The sequence below is a fragment of the Chelonoidis abingdonii genome, chromosome 13 (assembly GCF_003597395.2).
Source record: "Chelonoidis abingdonii isolate Lonesome George chromosome 13, CheloAbing_2.0, whole genome shotgun sequence".
NCBI classification, from domain to species: domain Eukaryota; kingdom Metazoa; phylum Chordata; order Testudines; family Testudinidae; genus Chelonoidis; species Chelonoidis abingdonii.
Genome location: NC_133781.1, coordinates 19,296,721 through 19,315,103, shown reverse-complemented (window position 1 = coordinate 19,315,103; position 18,383 = coordinate 19,296,721). Strand labels below are relative to the sequence as shown.

Genomic DNA, 18,383 nt, shown 5'->3' with positions numbered 1-18,383 from the left:
ACAGAGAAATGCTGTTAGAACTTGCTTCTCATGGGCCATTATTCCTCTTTTAAACACGGAGCAACTGAGTTGCAGAGAGGTGCAGCTACTTGCCCAAGAGGTTAGAATTCAAGGGTTTACAGTCCCATGTGTAATTCCTAGACAGTGATACCTCTAAATGTCTATATTCTATAGATACCATTGTATCAGACCCCCTCATATTGGCAAATGACAATGGGAGCTGTGAGAACACATCCCATATGATAAGTATCAAAATCCTAGAGGTACCATGCCTCTCTCCTCTTGCTTTAACTGCTCCTTGACCCCTAGTTATTTAGGATCTTCTCTCTCTCTCTCCTATCTGCTATTACTTGCCTACATCTTTTGCCTACATGGTGCCTGGAGGAGACTCTGCTGGATGAGACTAAGGAGGTGGAGAAATGTGATGATATCATCATAACCACTTCTTATGACATCATCCTAAGGCCATCTCCAGGGAATCTTACCTGGAAGTGAATCCCCAGCAGCACCAAGGGGTCCCGTCACTGCATCTCGGTCCATCAGTTGCCTCTCCCACAGCATAAGCCTATGGCTCACTAGATCAATGGCAGGGATTTCTCTGGAACTGCTTTGAGGCTCCCAGAGAGGATTAGAAATGGGGGGTATAAAGATGCCCTTAAAGAGGCTTCAAGGTGCCGGTAGCTTAAGAATGCTGTCCTGGAGCCCCATGACTGAGCAAGAAGAGACAACAGGTGAATTACACTGTCGGGGAAAGAGCATGGATGAGACCCAAGGTTGTTCTGTGAAGAGGTGCTGGATTTCCTCTGTACAGATAAACAAAGATGAGGAGTAAATTCCCAGGGCTGGACTCTGCCAGGGATGGAGAGAACCAGTGTGGTCTTTCACATGCTAGTCTTAGCACAAATGTATTTGCTTAGCTACTTCATGTAATGTATACCTTTGTCACTTCCTGTGGGGATTAACTACACTAGGCTGGAGCAGGTGAGGACTTGAGGACCAGGCAGTCATGTGATCAGTCTTGATGAGGGGTGGGAAGAGCCCAACATCCACTCCCTAGCCTGGTAATTTAATATTTTTCCTTTTCTCAGCTGACAAGAAGGAGCTGGAGTTCAGGGTATCAAAACCCTCCTACCACCAGGTATGGTCCTTGTTGCTGCTCTTGATGCCTGCTCAGATCTCATGGTTGCAGAGAAGGGAATTGGCCTCAGTCATGGGTCTCTTCCTAAAGTTCCTTCCCTACCCACAGGAAGAGTTCTCAGGCTTCCCTCCTGGTGGGGGCTGGAGCAAAGAATAGTGTACCAGCGAGTCTCGTTTTTTCCCATGCAGTGATAACACTGTGGGCGCATACTTGTTCCATTAGAGGGACTGACAGGACTCCTGAGTTCCATTTCTGCCCCACCAATTTGCTGCCCCAATTATTTGCTGAATGACTGTGAGCACGTTATTTAGCTGCTCTGTGCCTCAGTTTACCTGCACCTAAAACCTGGTGGTATTTCTAAAGCACCACAAGTGTCCAGTGCTTCACAGATGCAGAAAAGAGACGTTTTTACCCCGAGAAACTTACAAGCTCGGTAGACTTAACACAGCAAGGGAGGACAAACAGAAGGAGCATGTGGGGCGAGGTGAGTGTGAAGGACACACTATGATGGTAAAAGATCACGAGGCAGACTTTGGTGTCTGTCTAGTGATTTACATTCAACTCTTCATCATGGGAATGGAGCACCTGTTACGTTTACATCCTAGTAGTGTCTCTTTAAATATATATCCGTGGCTGGGGTATAGGATTTGTAGATACGGTAAGGTAAATCCTCAGCTGGTGGGAAGAGGTGTGGTCCCACTGGAAGTCAACGGAACTGAGCCCTTTGTATATCTATGTAGGCTTATAATTTTAAGCGAGTAAACTCTGGCCAGCAGGCAGGAGTGGATGACCCACGTTTGAGATCAGTGTGGAAAAGCTGACTCAGAAAGCGAGTCCTGATGAGGGATTTAAAGGAGGAGACTGAAGCTGAGAGGCCCAGAGGATCCCAGATGGCATTCCGGGCAGGGGGGACCATGAAAATGAGCACAGCATATTCCCTCCTGAGGGTATTGGGAGAGTTAGAGTTAGTTACTGTCTGTAAATTGCACTTAGAGCCTCAGGCGGAAGGAGTTTATAAAAGCACTAAGTATTAAAAGCCCCAGTCCACAGTCACAGATGCAGAAGTATTGCACCAGCCTGTGAAATACGTTTCAGACAACTGGGGCTGTTTGCTTTGTTCCTACGGCTCAACTGGGCATTTTCATGCAACTTGTCATCCTGGTGCTGAGATCGATTGGGGGTTTATTAAACAACATTCTCTCCTTCCTCAGGCTCCTTGTGAAATTCTCCCACTTCCCCCATCCGTGTGGAGGAAAAGCCCCCTCCAGCATGGCTTTAACCAGCCTTCTGTAGTGGAGCAGCCTGGGTTGACTAGCCGGAGGCAGCGATCTGCATACGAGATTATGGCCCAAAGGAAGAAGTCAATGATGGAGAAGAAAAAGTGAGACACAAAATGGCAGGTTTTAACTTTCCAGCAGAGCTCAGTCTATCTGCCCTGTGCTCTGGACCCATTCCAGCCTGAGCAGTTACATTCTGCCTAACTTCCCCTTGCAGTTCCAGTGTTTTTCACTACTACCAGGTGCTCTCGCAAGCTAAGAACAGTTAGGCTGGGTCTGTACTTAGAGAGGAGACCCCAAGGGCAGGGTTTCTCAATGCCCAGTCCCTGAGCCCAGTCCAATGCGAATCGCTGAGCTCTCCCTTACCCAGCTTAGGAAGGCAGCAAGCTGGCCCCTGGTATCAAAGAATGCTAGGGAACTGCTATGAACCACAGGATATGATGTTAGTGACTTAGAGTGTATCTACACTGCAATGTGTGCCTACATCCTGACTGGCAGGGGTGTGTTAACCAAGCCTGCCTCTCCAAATCCACGTTGCTGACTGAGCCACACCCTGCAAACCCCATATACCCATGCCCTACACTGGTGCTGCAGCAACACAAGTTTGCCATTAGCATTTCTGGGTGCGTAGTTTTTAGTGCCTCAGCAGCTGGAGCTGTTCTGGGGACTGGTTTGTGGCGTGCTGTGGGAGAAACTTGGTGGGTAGCATTCTTCCTTCGGAGTCCATACTCCATCCCTGCTCCAACCTGACATTAAGGGGATCCAGAGTGCTGCTGCTGCTGGTGGTGGCTGCTGGATCTGATGTGAAGTCAACATACCTGTGGGGGTTACAGATCCCAAGGCTCTTCTGGCAATGAAACAGATGTTAACGGGACACTTGTCTGGTCAAATGTGCCCCCTAATTTAGGCCATGTCTACACTCAAGAGCTTACAGAGGCCCAGCTGTACCGATGCAGCTGTGCCGCTGTAAGATCTCTCGTGTAGCTGCTCTATGTTGACGGGAGAGGGCTCTCCTGTCAAAATAATTAAACCACCCTCAATGAGCAGCAGTAGCTATGTCGGCGGAAGACGCTCTCCCATTCTACAGACAGGAGGGGGGAATAAGACTTCATTTTTCTGTCTCAGCTATTTACCTTTGGGCAGGGATTCTTTCTTCATTATATGAATGTACAGCACTGAGCACAACAGAGGCTTGATCTTAGCCTCCAATCACTGCTTCCCATCCAAAGATCATGGATGTGTGAGATGGGATGTAATGAGGAGCTCTGCATCCAGGACATGTATGGATTTCTGCCGCATGGATCATCCAGATATCATGACTCCATAAGCCAGGTGTGAAACACAATAGGTGTTACATGTGTTTGACATTCAGAAGAGAAATAACCTGTGATTTCTCCCCTTCTTTGTGACCAGGCCTGACTTCCTCCTCCCAAAGTTGCTAAAGTCCATCCACAGTTTATACCCAGTGAAGATTAAATGGCAGGAAACAGATCCTGGGATCAAGATGCTGCAGCTGGAAAGGATAAAGGTCAGGAGCTAAAAATCATGATTTACAAAAGGGGTGCCAGCCAGACCTCCCCATTACAGTCCCGTGTCTTAGCCACCAGACCTTCCTTCCTCTCCTTACTGGTCACCACTAGTACTTAGTGGTGCAAATGACCATGTTGCACCCTGGGTACAGATACTCCACAAAGAAGGGATGAGATGTTTTGCAGCATGTAGCTAACATTTGCAGGAGGGCTTTGAATCCATCAACATATCAGAGCTCTCCTGCCTTTGTGTGTCCACAGGAGCTCATGGAGAGCTTGGCTTCTTCTGTGGAACAAGAGCAAATCTACGCTGCTCAGGTGATGTACAGGACTTCGTTCATCACTGTCTAGGATGTAACTAACCTCAGTCGTGTTTCATAAACCATTCCAGCTGAGTCCGATAGAAGCCATGGCTGGAGCAAATCACAAGCCTCTAGGCAGTGAGAGGGAGAGGGGGAATCATAGAAGTGTAGGACTGGAAGATACCTCAAGAGTTCTTCTAGGCCGGTGCCCTGCACTCATGGCAGGACTAAAGTATTATCTAGCCATCCCTGACAGGTTTTTGTCTGACCTGTTCTTAAAAGTCACCAGTGATGGAGATTCCACAACCTCCCTAGGCAGTTTATTCCAGTGCCTGACTACCCTGACAGGAAGTTTTTCCTAATGTTCACTCTAAACCTCCCTTGCTGCAATTTAAGCCCATTGCTTCTTGTCCTGTCCTCAGAGGCTAACGAGAACAATTTACCTCCCTCCTCCTTGTAACAACCTTTTATGTACTTGAAAACTGTTTTCATGTCCCCCCTCAGTCATCTCTTCTCCAGACTAAACCAAACCAATTTTTTCAATCTTCCCTCATAAGTCATGTTTTCTAGACCTTTAATCATTGTTGTTGCTCTTCTCTGGACTTTCTTCGATTTTTCCACATCTGTCCTGAAATGTGGTGCCCAGAACTGGACACAATGCTCCAGCTGTAGCCTTATCAGCACTGAGTAGAGCCCTGGAACTGTCAGAACTTCTTTCTTTGTGCCATTAATATAGATCCCGTTGCATTGTAATGCAGTTGCCTGTGCAGGTGGCCCTGAGACAGGGAGATCCCTCTGGTGGCCCTACAAGTAGCACGTAAGATCATTCACCCAGCAGGACCTGGCAATTGCTAGGTTCCCCCCAGCTAGCAGGAGAAATCCCAGGCACAAAAACAGGCTGGAGGACTCAAATTGAACAGTGTGTCAATCATCAATCCATAGAAGGCCGCCCTTCATAATCATTAAATAACCTCCCTTACCCCCACGAGGCTGGAAGTATCATTATTCACACTAACAATACTATTTCCATGCTCAGAATCCTGCCTACACTCGTCTTATTGTGGCTTAGCTGCAGTAACTCACAGCAGTTACCTGGGGAACGTCCACACTGCAATAAAACACCCTGCCGCACCGCGCCCTCAGAGCCCAGGTCAATCGGCTGGGGCTCGCAGAGCTCGGGCCGCAGGGCTAAAAATTGCAGGGTAGATGTTCAGGCTCGGGCTGGAGACCAGGCTCTGTGACACCCCCCCACCTTGTGAGGTCTCAGAGCCCAGGATCCTGCCTGAGCCCAAATGTCTACCCTGATATTTTTAGCCCTGCAACCTCGGCCCTGTGAGCAGCCACACTATGGGTCTTTTATTTCCATGTAGACATACCCCTGGAAGCATTCTCCAAGGTCCTGGTAACTGCTGAATGTTACCCCACTCCCAAGGCTTCTACCTAGGCCACGATGACTGCCAGGAGACCCCTGATTCCCCATCCCCTGGGCCTCTTGAGAGACCTGCACTGCAGTGTGCTCATCTCAAGGCTGCCGTGCGGTCGTACTGTCTGTCGTCTCCGATTTCACACTGGGCTGGGCTGAGTGCCATTGGGCGTTGGGTCAGACGTCTCTAATGATTGCTCCAACCTGAAGATTTATGTCTCTGTCATTTGTCTCTTTAGGCCCTGGGCTGCCTTAGGATCACTGATGAGTTTGTGCTGTCTGCACTTCGCAACACCGTAGGTATAACCCATAGGGATGTTCCTTCTCTTTATAATGTGTTTTTAATAAAGAGTTTAATAATGAGCTTTAGTGTCTCCTGCTGTCACTGCATTACCAAGAAGTAGGCCTGACCTTTTCCTCCTCCTGAGAGCAGACTCATGGCTAAAGTGTCATTCACATGCACTCTGCTGCTCGCTCCATAATGGGGATCTGGATTGGAGGAACGGACTCATGGCACTCACTGCAAAGTCACGGGATTGACGCGGCTGGGGTGGGAAGAGGAGGCGCACTGCGCAGGAGATGATCTGAAACTCAGGGCCACGGGGAGGAAGATGGCTCAGCCAGCATCGCTTATTCCACAGCATCCCTGAGCTGACGCTGGATCTCCCAGGCTGGTGCGTGTGCTGCTTTCTGGTGACTAGTTAGTCCAGGGTTCGGGACGCGGGAGAGTGATTTATCAGGGAAAGGGAGACAGCAGACCCGATGGCACGGAGACTAAATTCATTAGGGTGGGGAGAGATTCAGTCATTGGGATATTAATGCCCAAATTAATATAGGAAACTTGTGGAAAAGGTTAGAACTTCAGGGGTAGGAAGTGCGGTGCTAAGTGGCTTTTGTCCGGCCTGCTAAGGGGAATCTGTTTTTTCTAGCTCCAGGTATCCAGGAGTCAGCCCGTGCGATATGAAGTAACTAGGACCTTGGTTTTGTTTGGTGAGTGATTCTTCTAGTCATTTTTCCTTGTTACTGCAGCAGCTCCCAGCTCTCTGACCCATGGATCAGGGAAGGTGGTTAGACGCTGCGGTATTGGCCTGTTGGCACCTACTGGGTATAAATCCCTCTATATCGAGAGGAAGATCTGCCTGCTCTTTCATTCCCTCTGATAGCATCAGTCTTCACAGTTTCAGGCTTTCCAGTATAATACTCAATGGTTATAATACATACCTGTAACCATGCAAAGGAGTGCAGCCCTTTTAACTTGCTGTGCATGCTAATGAAGCTGTGTGTGATGTCAGTGAAGTGTCTAATGTTGTTACTGTGATCTGCAAGACAGTACAGGGCCAATGCACTCAGCCAAAAAACATAGGTAACTTAAAATTAAGATTGTTACAGTAAGTAATAGGTCAGAAATCATTAACACCCAGAAATGTTCGGTTAAATCCAATCAGCAACACTTAACTATTGCAAAGGTCTGGAAATGAAAACTTACAGCAATTCCAAGATAAAAACAAACTACATTAAGATGGGGTTAAGGCTGAGAGTAGGTGTCAGTAAATTAAAGAAATAAAATATAGGAACGTACCTGGTACTTATTGTGCAACCAAGCATTACAAATGCAGGAAATTCAGTCATGGTTACACATAAAAGAAATGCACAGTTAAGGCACACAACCTTAACTCTGCCCTGGAGTGATGCCATACTATAACCTTATGTTTGAGCTATGTTTTATTATAAAGACACGTTTGGTCCCTAAAGTCCACATAGTTCATATATGCACTGACATGTGAACATTCTAATTCTACACTGACCCTGAAAACGTAGCCACTAAAAGCACAGTACAGTACTCCAGCCTCTGAGTTCCAGCGAGAAACTTTTTAACAAAGGCGTATTTCCATACACATGGCACTGATATCTCTATAGCAACTACAGCTGCCTGGCACCAAGCTCCAGAACAATACCCTTCAAGGTCTGTTGCACACACACCTCTTCTAACTGCAGAATGGTAACATTTTAATTATTAGATTAAGTAGACATCACATAAAGAACAGCCTGGTACCTAATGCTGCTGTGTAACTAATATATCTTCCTGTTACCGTGGTGAGAAGACAGGAGGTGGAAATCAGCCTCTCTCCGGTGGAGAGGATTCAGACCAACTGCGGCTCCATCCCTGTATCCATAGAACAACACAACAACTTGTATTATTGATCCTTCTCACCCAGCCTTTCCTATGTCATACCACTGTTTTAGACGATATTTCTGAACAGCCCTTTTTACCAGGGAAAATGAGTCTGAATTGTTATTGAAATGAGATCTGCAACTGCTGTGTAAACATTTCTGTTAGGAAGTTACAAGGCTGAAGAAACATGAGATATTCGTGCAATTGTGCAGAGACCAACTTTCATCTACTTGTAACTTGAATATCGTCTCATTAAATTATTTGGCCTTCATGGACAAAGTTTTACTCTGCCCTGTCTCCGATCAGCCTTGTTTTTCAGCTAACAGTGCTTTCCCTCTCCGAGTCTGGAGAAGTGGGGGTAAAAATTGGGCTTATAGTTGAACTCTGATTTCACCCTTCACTCTGGAGAGATAAGTCTCTTTGTAATACGTGGGGTAGAATGGTGCAGTTGCCTAAGCACAAGAGCAAGAGCCAGGAACCCTTTTTAATCCCATCATTGAGTCCTTGTATGATTTTGTGCAAATCATTCCTGGACTCATTTTTCCAATCTGTAAAATGGGGATAACATTTCCCTCCCAGAGGTGTTGTGCCTGTTAATTAGTTATTGTCCAGACAGTGCTTTGAAGATGACAACATGTAAGCTGGCGCAGACTCACCCCTGGAAGAGCCTCCTGCTGGTCATCCTCAGGAATTAGCTCTTGGACCCAGGAGCACCCTCTGCAGGCCAGTGATCCACTTGCCATTGGCCCCCATGTCCCTCCCAGGACCCCAGTGCCCTTATCCCCATGTTCTGCCTCTTGCAGTACCCCACAGTCTTATTGGGTTTCCCCACCCAGGGGGCCCCCCACTCCCTGTCCCCACATCACCTCAGTTGTGGCTACTGCCAGTCTCTGTTTAGCCCCCATGCCCTGGGGCAGACTGCAGTCTATCAGCCAATCATCACAGGCAACAAGGGGTTTGGACTGGCTGCCTTTACCCACCCTCCAGCTGCGCCCCTGCAAGCCCAATACCTAGGAAGCCTAAAACTAGGCCCTGCGGCCTGGGGAGCTGCTGGCCTGGGGCTTTCCAGCTCCTAAGGGCCCGCCCCTAGGTGAGTTCCCCAGCAGCCAGGCCTGTCTCCCTCTCCAGTCAGACAGAGACTGCTGCTTCTGGCTTCCCTGGCCTTCTTATAAGGCCCAGTTGCCTAGTTTGGGGCGTGCCCCCTGCTGCAGCCACTTCTCCCAATCAGTCAGGGTTTTACTCCCTTGCCCAGCCCCAGCCCCCTGCAGGGCTTTTCCAACCCCTTCTGGGCTGGAGCGGGGTCACCCCACTACACAACAGCTATGCAAGTATTAAGTGGTATTAAGCATAGAGGTGTATATGTGTGAATTTGGGACAAGGGCAGGTGGGGTTTTTTTGTGTGGATCAGGGATCTGCCACAAAATTCTCAAGAGGCAAAGAGAAGCTGGTTGTGACTAGCCATCCGTAAAGAACATAACATGTCTTACGCTTTCTCTCTACATATACTCCATCCAGTGAGGCCTTATGTCTGAGACCAGGGAAGAGAGGTTTAGGTACTCAGGAACATCTCTTAGGCTAAATAAATTACATTATATGCATGTAGAATCCGTGATATTGTATCAGTCTGTGGCTCCCAGAGGTCTGTTCCAGGAGATATGAATAGGCAGGTGTAGTGATGGGGTGTGTGAATGCCATGGTACCTGTTAGGGGGAGTGAGGAGAGCTGTGGACTAGGATATGGGAGTTTTGCAGTACAAAGGGTCATGGGGCAGGATCCGTAGCAGAGTTTTTGCTAGTAACAGGGGGAAGCCGGAGAGCAGGATGTCAGCGGGGGAGGGAAGAGCCGCTGGAGTGGGTTAGGAGAACTTCTGCAGGGGGTTGAGAGGGGAGGCAGGTGATCTTATTCGCTCCAGAATATGAGTCCTGTTGGCCTGTGTTACAGCCCCGGTGCTGTTGCACAGGTCGGGGTCCCTGCCCTCACACCCTCCTATTGCTGGAGCGTTTGTTGCCCTGTGGGACTGAATGGGAGGATTTCTCCATTACTGTGTTACAGAGAGAGAGGCTGTGCTGGCTGCGGAGCCGCACATTAGAGCAGGGCCCGGGAAGTGAGCCGATGCATCCTTACCACAGGACGGCTCTGTGGGATCAGATCTGGCTTGGAGACTATAACCCGGGAGCCAGTGGGGGGCTCAGAGCAGGACTGCTCCCCTCCTGCCCTTAGAGAGCCAGGACAGGACAAGACGTGCTGTTTTTAACTCCTTGCTTGCCAGGAGCACAGAGGGGAATATGTGTGCGTAGAACCTGGCCAGCTGGTGACAGGGCACAGAGATGGGTGGAGGGACCCAGGGAAGGATAGAATGGAAGGGGGAAGGGAAGGAGGGATGCAGGGAGAACACAGAAGGGGCAGGAGGAGTCTATGTGTGGAAGAAATGTGCAGGATGATGGCTCTTCTCCTTGAGGGGATCCCTGAGGAGATCATGCAGGGGCCTCATCTGACTAGGGTTCCCCCTGATGCAGATTGGGCCCATGATAGGAGGGAACTGTGAAAGGGGCCAGCCATGAGGTTGGCCTGTTCCCTCTCTCTGGTGGCTGCTGTTTAATTACAGAGAAAGGCCTGAACTACCACGTTTGGCTCAGGTGTGAGTGCACTCTGCTGCTGGGCCTATCTCTGGAGAAAAGTGATACAAGGGAATGGGGTCCATGCTGCCAGGCAGGCTTGGACTGAGGAGGAGAGAGGCCTGCATCCACCAAAATCTGGCAGGTTCCCTGGGTTACCTCTAGCCTTCAAGCCTAAGCCCTTCTCCGCAGACAACACCTCCCCACCCCAAGCTGGAGAGGCTCTTGTCTTTTTCCTGCTCCTGGGTCCTTTTAATATTCCTGCACAAGGAGCCATCCAGAGCCTACTGCATCAGATGGCTCATGGGCAGCAATCAGCAGTGTACCATCCTGCTGGTCTGCTGAGTTTACCCCTGGCACCCAGTTCCCAGCGAGCTGCCAGCTGTCTGAGCTCTGGTGGTCAGAGTTGGTCATTGCCTTCTGGTTTTGTGCTGTGCTTGGGACAGGTTGCCTGGATGCCATTGTGGTGAAGGAGCTGATCAGACACCTGAAGAAGGGAAGCCTGACTCAGAGAAAGGATCTCCTCGCTGCTCTGGCAGTGGCTTTGCATGCGTGGGCTGCAGGGCCCGAATCCAAGGTCCTGGCTCCTGCTGAAACTGGACCAAAGGGCTCAGGCTCTGCCTTTTCCCGGTGCCAGTACCGCCAGCCCCAGTATGAGATGAAACGCAATCAACATCACTGTTCTTCCTTTCTGTCCCAGTGGAGTGTGGTGGGTGCTCGGGCCAGGCTCATTGGGACCCTAGAGCAGCTTGCAGCCTCACAGGACCGCACAGATGACTTGGTCCTGTTGGCAGCCACCTGCTTGGTGTATCTGGATGCATCCAATCCCGCTGCCCTGGAGGCGCTGCTGAGGTGCCTGACCCAGGAGAACATGAAGAAGAAAATGCAGGTGCGGATCCTGCCTGACCACAGATGACTCTGTCCTCCATCCTCTCCAGTTCACTCCAGGGCCACCCATGAACCTTTCCCAGCTGCTTTGCCCATTGGTTTACATTACCTGGGGAAGATGAAAACAAAGGCAGGGTTGTCCCAGACTGTTCCCTCACCCACGACCTGGTTCAGGATGGTGATCCAGAGACACCACTGCCTCGAAGTCTCTCAGTCTGTCTAGACAGGCACATCTGCTCAGCTGCGCCCCCCTCTGCATTCTCTGCAGATGTGCAGCTGCTCTCCTCCCAAAGGGTCTCCCTTTGCCAATAGTTGCCCCGGCTTTGGGTGGGAGAATCTGTTACAGTGCAGAGAACAAAACTGGAGGGGGGGGAAGGTGTTATTGATACATGGGTTTAGACATGGGGCCCAAATTCTTCCTCAGAGTCTGTGACCCTTCTCTCCCGATCCCCTGCAGGCGTTGCTCATGCTGGTGAAGCACGTGAATGTTGTCCGTGCTGATATCATCCAGGCCCTTATAGATCAGCTTCGCCATTCTCCAGTGTACAAGGTAAGGAGGCAAAGCTACCACCATCCTTATTCTGTGGGAGTGGGGACAGGAATGCTAACCCACTGCCAGTGTTTCTTTCCCTCCCACTCTGCCCATTTCCATGGCCCTGTATTCAGGAGCCCCACTGCCAGCCTCCAGGTGTCCATAGGAGCCTGGTTACTCTGGCCATGTGTCCAGTGGCCAGCAGGTATGGCTCTGGCTGTCCCCACGTCTATGTATCTTTATCCATATGCTCTAAGGGTCATGCCTAAAATCTGGTTGCTGTTGTCCTGGTGCCTAATTGCCCAGTGGAGCATCCACATCTCCTAGTCTTTTGTAGTTGGAGAGACTCTTGGGTTCTCATTTAGTGGGACTCCTGGAGTGGGCCTCAGTTCTTCCTAGGATGGCACCACCTCAGCCTCCCTTTCTGGGCTAAAGGCACAGCAATGCCCTCTCTGGCTGGTGGCACTGCCAGCAAGGATCCCTAGCTTGGGCACTGGAGAGACATGGAGTGACCTCACTTGTAACACAGAGCCCCTCCCGCTCCTCCCTCTTCCCCAACACGCGCACACAGACACTTCCTGCTTGTGTTGCACGGAGGGTCTATGACGAGTGGCTGACCCAGCGCGCTCTCTTCACGCTGCTTCCTCACAGCATCGCGCCGATGCCGCCAATTTGCTGAGCACTATTGGGCTGGATCCTATCCAATGGGCAGGCTTGGAAGAGGAGGTGTTCCAGCTGCTGGTGGAAAAGCTGCACCAGGAGCCATTTCTGGTGAGGCTCGGAGCATGGAGGATTTAATCACAATGAAAGGGAATAGCAGATTCCCTTTCCAAGAGAGCGCGTCAGGGCCATGACCTCCAGGCTTTCCCTGCTCCAAAAAAAGGGACATTAATAGAGCTTTTACCCCAACTACCTCCCACTTTGATGGGCCATCAGTATGGAGGATGTGCTACTGAATTCACTTCCATTTAAACATGAGCCCAAGACACAGTCAGGATCCAAAATCCAGGAGTATTTGAATCTGGTGTTTAGCCAGCGACCAGCCAAGAGGTTTGGATCCAGATCACCAGAACCCAAAGCCAGGTTTTGGTTCAGGCTAATCTTAGTCTTGATCTTATTGTTCTTCACTCTGGATTCATGTGGGGTCAACAAAACACTGAAAAGATGTTGGGGCTGAGGCTGACCGATAAATACTCCCCACATGCGCACATACCCCACAGCCCCACCTGCTCTGAAATGTTCCCACCGCGGCCTGCGCTGCATCTGTTTCCTGACTCACATCTCTCTCCCGTTCACAGGTAGTGAGACAGACTGTGGCAATGACTGCGGCAGCTCTGCAGATGAAGGGGCGAATCTGGGATATTGTGGAGAAGTAAGTGGCCAGCAGAACAGCCAGAGACCCAGTTCTCTACTGCTTCTGTCCCACCATGTGCGTTGAATAAAACCTAAAGGCCGGTGGCATGGTCTGGGTTGGATTCCAGGATATTTTCCCTGGGCCCACATCTTTAGGAACCTGCCGGCTGCGCTAATTTTCACTGGCTTGTTCATGTCTCTCTTGGTTCCCACGGTTCCAAGGCTTAGCCTTTCCTCCAGGCCAGATGGCGGCTAGCAGTGACTGGCAGAAGCCCAGGGAAGGCATAGACATGATCGCTTGGGTGGGACAGCTTTGGCCCTCCACCCAAGATCTTCCTCTTTCCCCAGTGGGTGTATGGTGAAATTTAGCCACCCCCAGAGTTACAGCACAAGCCCTCAGGTTTGGGGCTGGGGAAATCCCTCAGTTTGCTGACATCCACCATGATTCAGGGAAGTTTCACCTGGGATGATCTGAGACCGCATTCAAGACGCGCCCCTGTAATAGCCTCCTACTCAGATTCTGAACCTTAGCGTTCATAAACTGAGAAGCTGACATGAAACCTCCAAGCTTACTACCAGCTTGGATCTGATCTTGCTGCCACCAATCAGGATTCAGGGCTCCTGATCGCCCCCAAGTCGCCCCAACCTATCCCTGGGGGACCCCCAATACCCAGAGCCCCTGGTCTCCTCTATCTCATCCCAGCTTCCCCCTTCCCTGGTTAGCCTGAGCGATGCCGTACTATTCCTTGAATACAACCAGAGAGGGCAATCTACCTCCCCTGGGCTATGCATTCAAACCTAGTCAAGCTAACACAAAGAGATTATTCCACCCCCTTGTTGCCGTAGCCGTAACTAGAGAAAAACCCTAAGCAAGTCTTAAAAGAAAACTTTATTATAAAAGAAAGAAATTACATAGAATCAACTCTGCATAAAAAGCTCATACGGGGCAATGCTTATAAGATTAGGAATACCAGTCTGATTCAAAAAATAGCCAATTTAAATCAGTCCAGCACAGCACAACATGTAAATACAACAAAGCATATAACAGCTATTGCTTTGCTACTTTGTACTTACAACTTGGTAGTCGAAGGGTAGAAAGAAGATTGGAGATAGAAAGAAAAGTTGTTCTTCCATAGCCGAAAGAAACCAAACAGACACAGACTCAAGCCAAATCCCTCCTGAGGTTCCCTCCCTTTCTTTTAAAAATCCGGTTTCCTGATTGGTCCTCTGGTCAGGTGTTTGGTTCCCTTTGCAGGTAAAAGAAACATTAACCCTTAGCTATCTATTTATGACAGCCCCTCCCAAGCCTCTCCTCCCAAAGGGCTTAATGTACAGAGCAGCTACCTCCTCACCTGCTCCTAAATACCTGGCTAACAAGAGTGGGAGGAAAGGCTACAGCTTAGGCCGAAGGGGGGTGGCTGCCAGAGAGGCTGGGGGCTACCCCAAAGCAAGAAGCCACCTAAGGCCTGGACCCAGGAACCCCACAGAAAGTGAGCTGAGATTGCTGGAGACAGCTAAGCGGATTTCTTCCCCTCCATGCACAAGGCTGGGGAAAGGAGCAGATTTTCTCAGGCCTTTAACTCTCCGCAGCATAGGCTGGAAAACCAGGGTTTTAAAGGCCCACAGTGGTCCCTTATGTAGAGAGGGTGGGATCTGCATCCCCTCACAGTGGCGGCAGAAGACAAAAGCATAGTGGGAGTGGCTCCCTTTAAACCCTGCGGGAGGGGAGAAATAGCCTCATTTCTCTCCAGTAATGCTGTGTGCATCGTGGCAGGCAGCTGAAGGAGAAGAGCGAGGTGAGCCGAAGACAGGCTGTGGTTTCCTTGGTAAGTCACGTTCTGTCCTGAACCACTAGATGTGTGAGACAAGCATTACCTTAGAGACAGTGTGTGGGTGATGGAGTGGGCTGTGTGATCTCTCTATGGGCTGGATCCCCACCTGCCTTGTGTTTCCAGCTCCAATCCATTCTCTACTTGCTGTCAAGTCTATTCTGTCTCTCTCTGCCTTTCTCTTAGTTCCTCAGACTAGGGCTCCGTCCTCCCTACGTGACTTCCTTTAACTTGGGAGCTATGCATTAATCTCTTGGTACATCGCCGCCTCTTTATCTTGGCCTGCAGCCTGTCTGCTTTCAGAGCAGCTTGGCTGGACCACAGCAAGGCCGAATGACTCCGGAAATGGCCTGCTGGGTTGTGGAGCCTCCTGAGGGTACAAAATACAGCCTAGGCAGCTGGCTAGTGAAAGCTGTTACCATCCAATGGCCGGTTGGCTGGCAGTTCATTTTCTGCTGGACACTGTCCACACCTCAAACTGCTTCCAGAACTGTTCACTCTCATTGACAGTGTCCAAATATTGCCTAGACATGGAGATGGGCTGATCCCCTCGGCCCTGGAGGTGATTCCTGGTCAGGACTGAGGTGCATTGGTGGGGGGATCTTGCACAGATGCAGCCCTTGCTGTAGTTGTTTTGGGAACAAACAGAAGACTTTGGTCCCCAGAGGTGGCCATCTCATGCCTCACGTCAGCATTACAGTCACTCATTAAAATAGCCCTGGTGTAATGTTAGTGTGCTGTAGACTTGTGCCAGTTATAACCATAGGGTGGTGCCTAATCAGCTTTGGAAACAAATCGTCATGTCAGATTCTTTTTTCAAACCGATCTTTCAAAATGCTCCGTGACGCTCTGCTTCCACGTCTCCTGTCACTAGGGGGTCCTTGGTCTTCGCAATAAGCATGTGTTCTTTACCTTGCTGGAAATGCTGGAGGTGGACAGCAGTCTGGCCGTTCGCATCCAGGTTAGTGATGTTCTCCAGCGATGTGTGTGGTTCTTGGTTTCCAGGAGCAAAGGCTTCACCTGTGTGCATGTCACTTCTCACTGCAGGTCATTAGGACGTTTTGCACCTTGGGAATGAACAATACGCATGTGCTGAAGACCTTGATGCTCAAGGAGCAGACAGATGGGGCTCTAGCCAGGTACCGTGCAGATTGAGGGATCAGAGGTAATGACCAAGGTGGGTTGAGATTTTAGGGAGCGAGGTGCCACAGGGGTTGATTTGCTGGAGTTCTGCAGCGATGCTTCTCCAGGTCACCTCTGCCTGTTTTGGGGTGGCTAGGCAGGTCTGTGAAGCACCAGGATTGAAGTGAACAAACTCAGCTGGATTGAGCTAGATAAGAAATGGGCAAGGCATATGCCAGCTCAGAAGAAGTTCATGTTGCTTCAGGGAACACATGAAGGACAGGAAAAGAGTGGCCCAAAGGCAGGGTACACATCTCCACGGTGTAGGTAGAGGACTAATCAAGGACCAAGGGAGGGAAATTCTCCCCAGCGCCCCTCCTTTCCACCCTAGTCACTCATCGTTCTGTTTTCTCTCTGGTTTTAGAGAATGTGCGAAAGCTTTGAAGATCCTCCAGAAGCTCCCTGGTGCTAGAAGAGGCTTGGAGCATCAGATCTCTCAGCTCTCCTGAGGCCCCACTGTCTGGGGGTGGCCTGCTGCTGTGGGATCTCAGAGGGAGTAGCTAATGTGGAGAGAAAGCAGGGGATTTAAAACACCGGCTCTGTAGTCAGGGGTTCTTCTGGACTGTGTGTTTTGCACCTTGTCTCCTAAGAGCGCTGGGAGACTGGAATATTCAGGGGTGTATGTGTAATAATATATTTTGTGTGCGCATTCATTTGTAGCGTGTGTTTCTCCATTCCTAGAGGGAGGGGGCTGGCCTCTTGGTAACATGGTCAGCAGCCAGGGTCTCTCATTTGGCAGGACATAGTTAGGACTAGAGTCTGCTACCCACACCCATGCCAGATAGTACCTTGCTATTCCGATTGATTTCAATGGGACTATGCATTGAATGAAGTGCTACTCAAAGGGAGTGACTGCGGGGGATAGAATCAGCCCTTAATTTATCAATCTGCATGTGAACAGGACCCTCGGATCCTGTGGCAAGGGGCTTTGTCTGAGAACCAATATGGACCCAGCCACCTGTCAGCCTGGAAGCACATGTACAAATGCATCGCCTCTTGGGCTGGTGCCACCATTGGCCTGGCCCCGCTGGGCAGGCCCTGCTCCTACAGCCTGGGGGTGCTGCCTACAGGGACATGGCAGTTGTGGTACCAACCTGGTGCCTCTGCTCTCCCAGGGGCTGAGGAGAGTAGCTTCCCAGAGTCTGCAGCAGCTCCCCTTGCTAGCCAGGAGGTGTGAGGGCAGCTGATGAGCGTAAAGCTTATGTGCATCTTTTTGAGGGTGACATGTTTCTGGGGCAGACTGCTGAAAAATGGGTCTGTCTTCAGAAACTCAGGACACCTGGCCACCTTAAAATTCAGAGATGACATCCAGGCAAGGGTAGTATTGCCAGAGTCTATAGTGCGAGGGGGGTGGAGGTGGGGGAAGCACTAAAAACAAGGCATCCGCAGCATAAGGGAGAAGCTATTCTAAAAGAGACCTCCCAGTGCTGCTTATTAACATCCAAAGAACGAGTCCAAGTGCTTTGCAAACGGGCGGCTCTAGGTATTTTGCCACCCCAAGCATGGCAGGTAGGCTGCCTTCGGCGGCTTGCCTGTGGGAAGTCCCCTGCCCCGCAGATTCGGCGGCTTGCCTGCGGGAGGTCCGCTGAAGCTGTGGGACCAGCGGACCCTTCACAGGCATGCCGCCGAAGGCAACCTGCTTGCCGCCCTCGTGGCGACTGGCAGAGCGCCCCCCGTGGCTTGCTGCCCCAGGCATGCGCTCCTGTTTGCAAAGTATTCACTGCAGGGTTAAAGGCGATCACATCCCTCACTGCAATGGAGTGTTCCACTGGGAAGAAACCTCCAGCTATGCCCTCATTACGTGTTAGACTCCTCCAGCCCTGAATGGGGGATATTAAATTAGCTGCAGCCCTGAGCTCTTCACTGCAACTGTTGCGTTTTCTTCTTACGCAACTGTGGGGCTGGATTTCCTCGTAGCTGCTACCAGGGTTCACAGAATTAGGAAGGATGTGGGTTTGGCCAGTGACAGGAGGATCTACAACCATGTACTCTGGGCTGCCGTCTGCTGCAATGTTCTCAACCTCTTGAGACAAAGATGAGCTGAGATCAGTACAAAGAGACAGACGCACTACAGAGCCCACCTGAATCAGACCATAAGCGCTGCTGTTGGGCGGGATGCTGGGCTGGAATCGAGTGATCCTT

The 18,383-nt window shown here is 50.3% G+C and overlaps 1 protein-coding gene across 1 annotated transcript; it reads left to right on the top strand.

Annotated features, from left to right (window-relative positions):
* Nucleotides 1-634: 634 nt before the first annotated feature.
* Nucleotides 635-16,894, top strand: HEATR9 (HEAT repeat containing 9). The gene is given in 16 exon segments (XM_032785058.2): nucleotides 635-731; nucleotides 1,089-1,138; nucleotides 2,350-2,519; nucleotides 3,829-3,943; nucleotides 4,206-4,262; nucleotides 5,909-5,965; nucleotides 6,599-6,659; nucleotides 10,904-11,034; nucleotides 11,158-11,394; nucleotides 11,803-11,895; nucleotides 12,529-12,648; nucleotides 13,176-13,249; nucleotides 15,005-15,056; nucleotides 15,934-16,020; nucleotides 16,107-16,198; nucleotides 16,606-16,894. Coding segments are annotated over 16 exon segments (1,578 nt in total). The 3' UTR covers nucleotides 16,691-16,894.
* The last annotated feature ends 1,489 nt before the right edge of the window (nucleotides 16,895-18,383 follow it).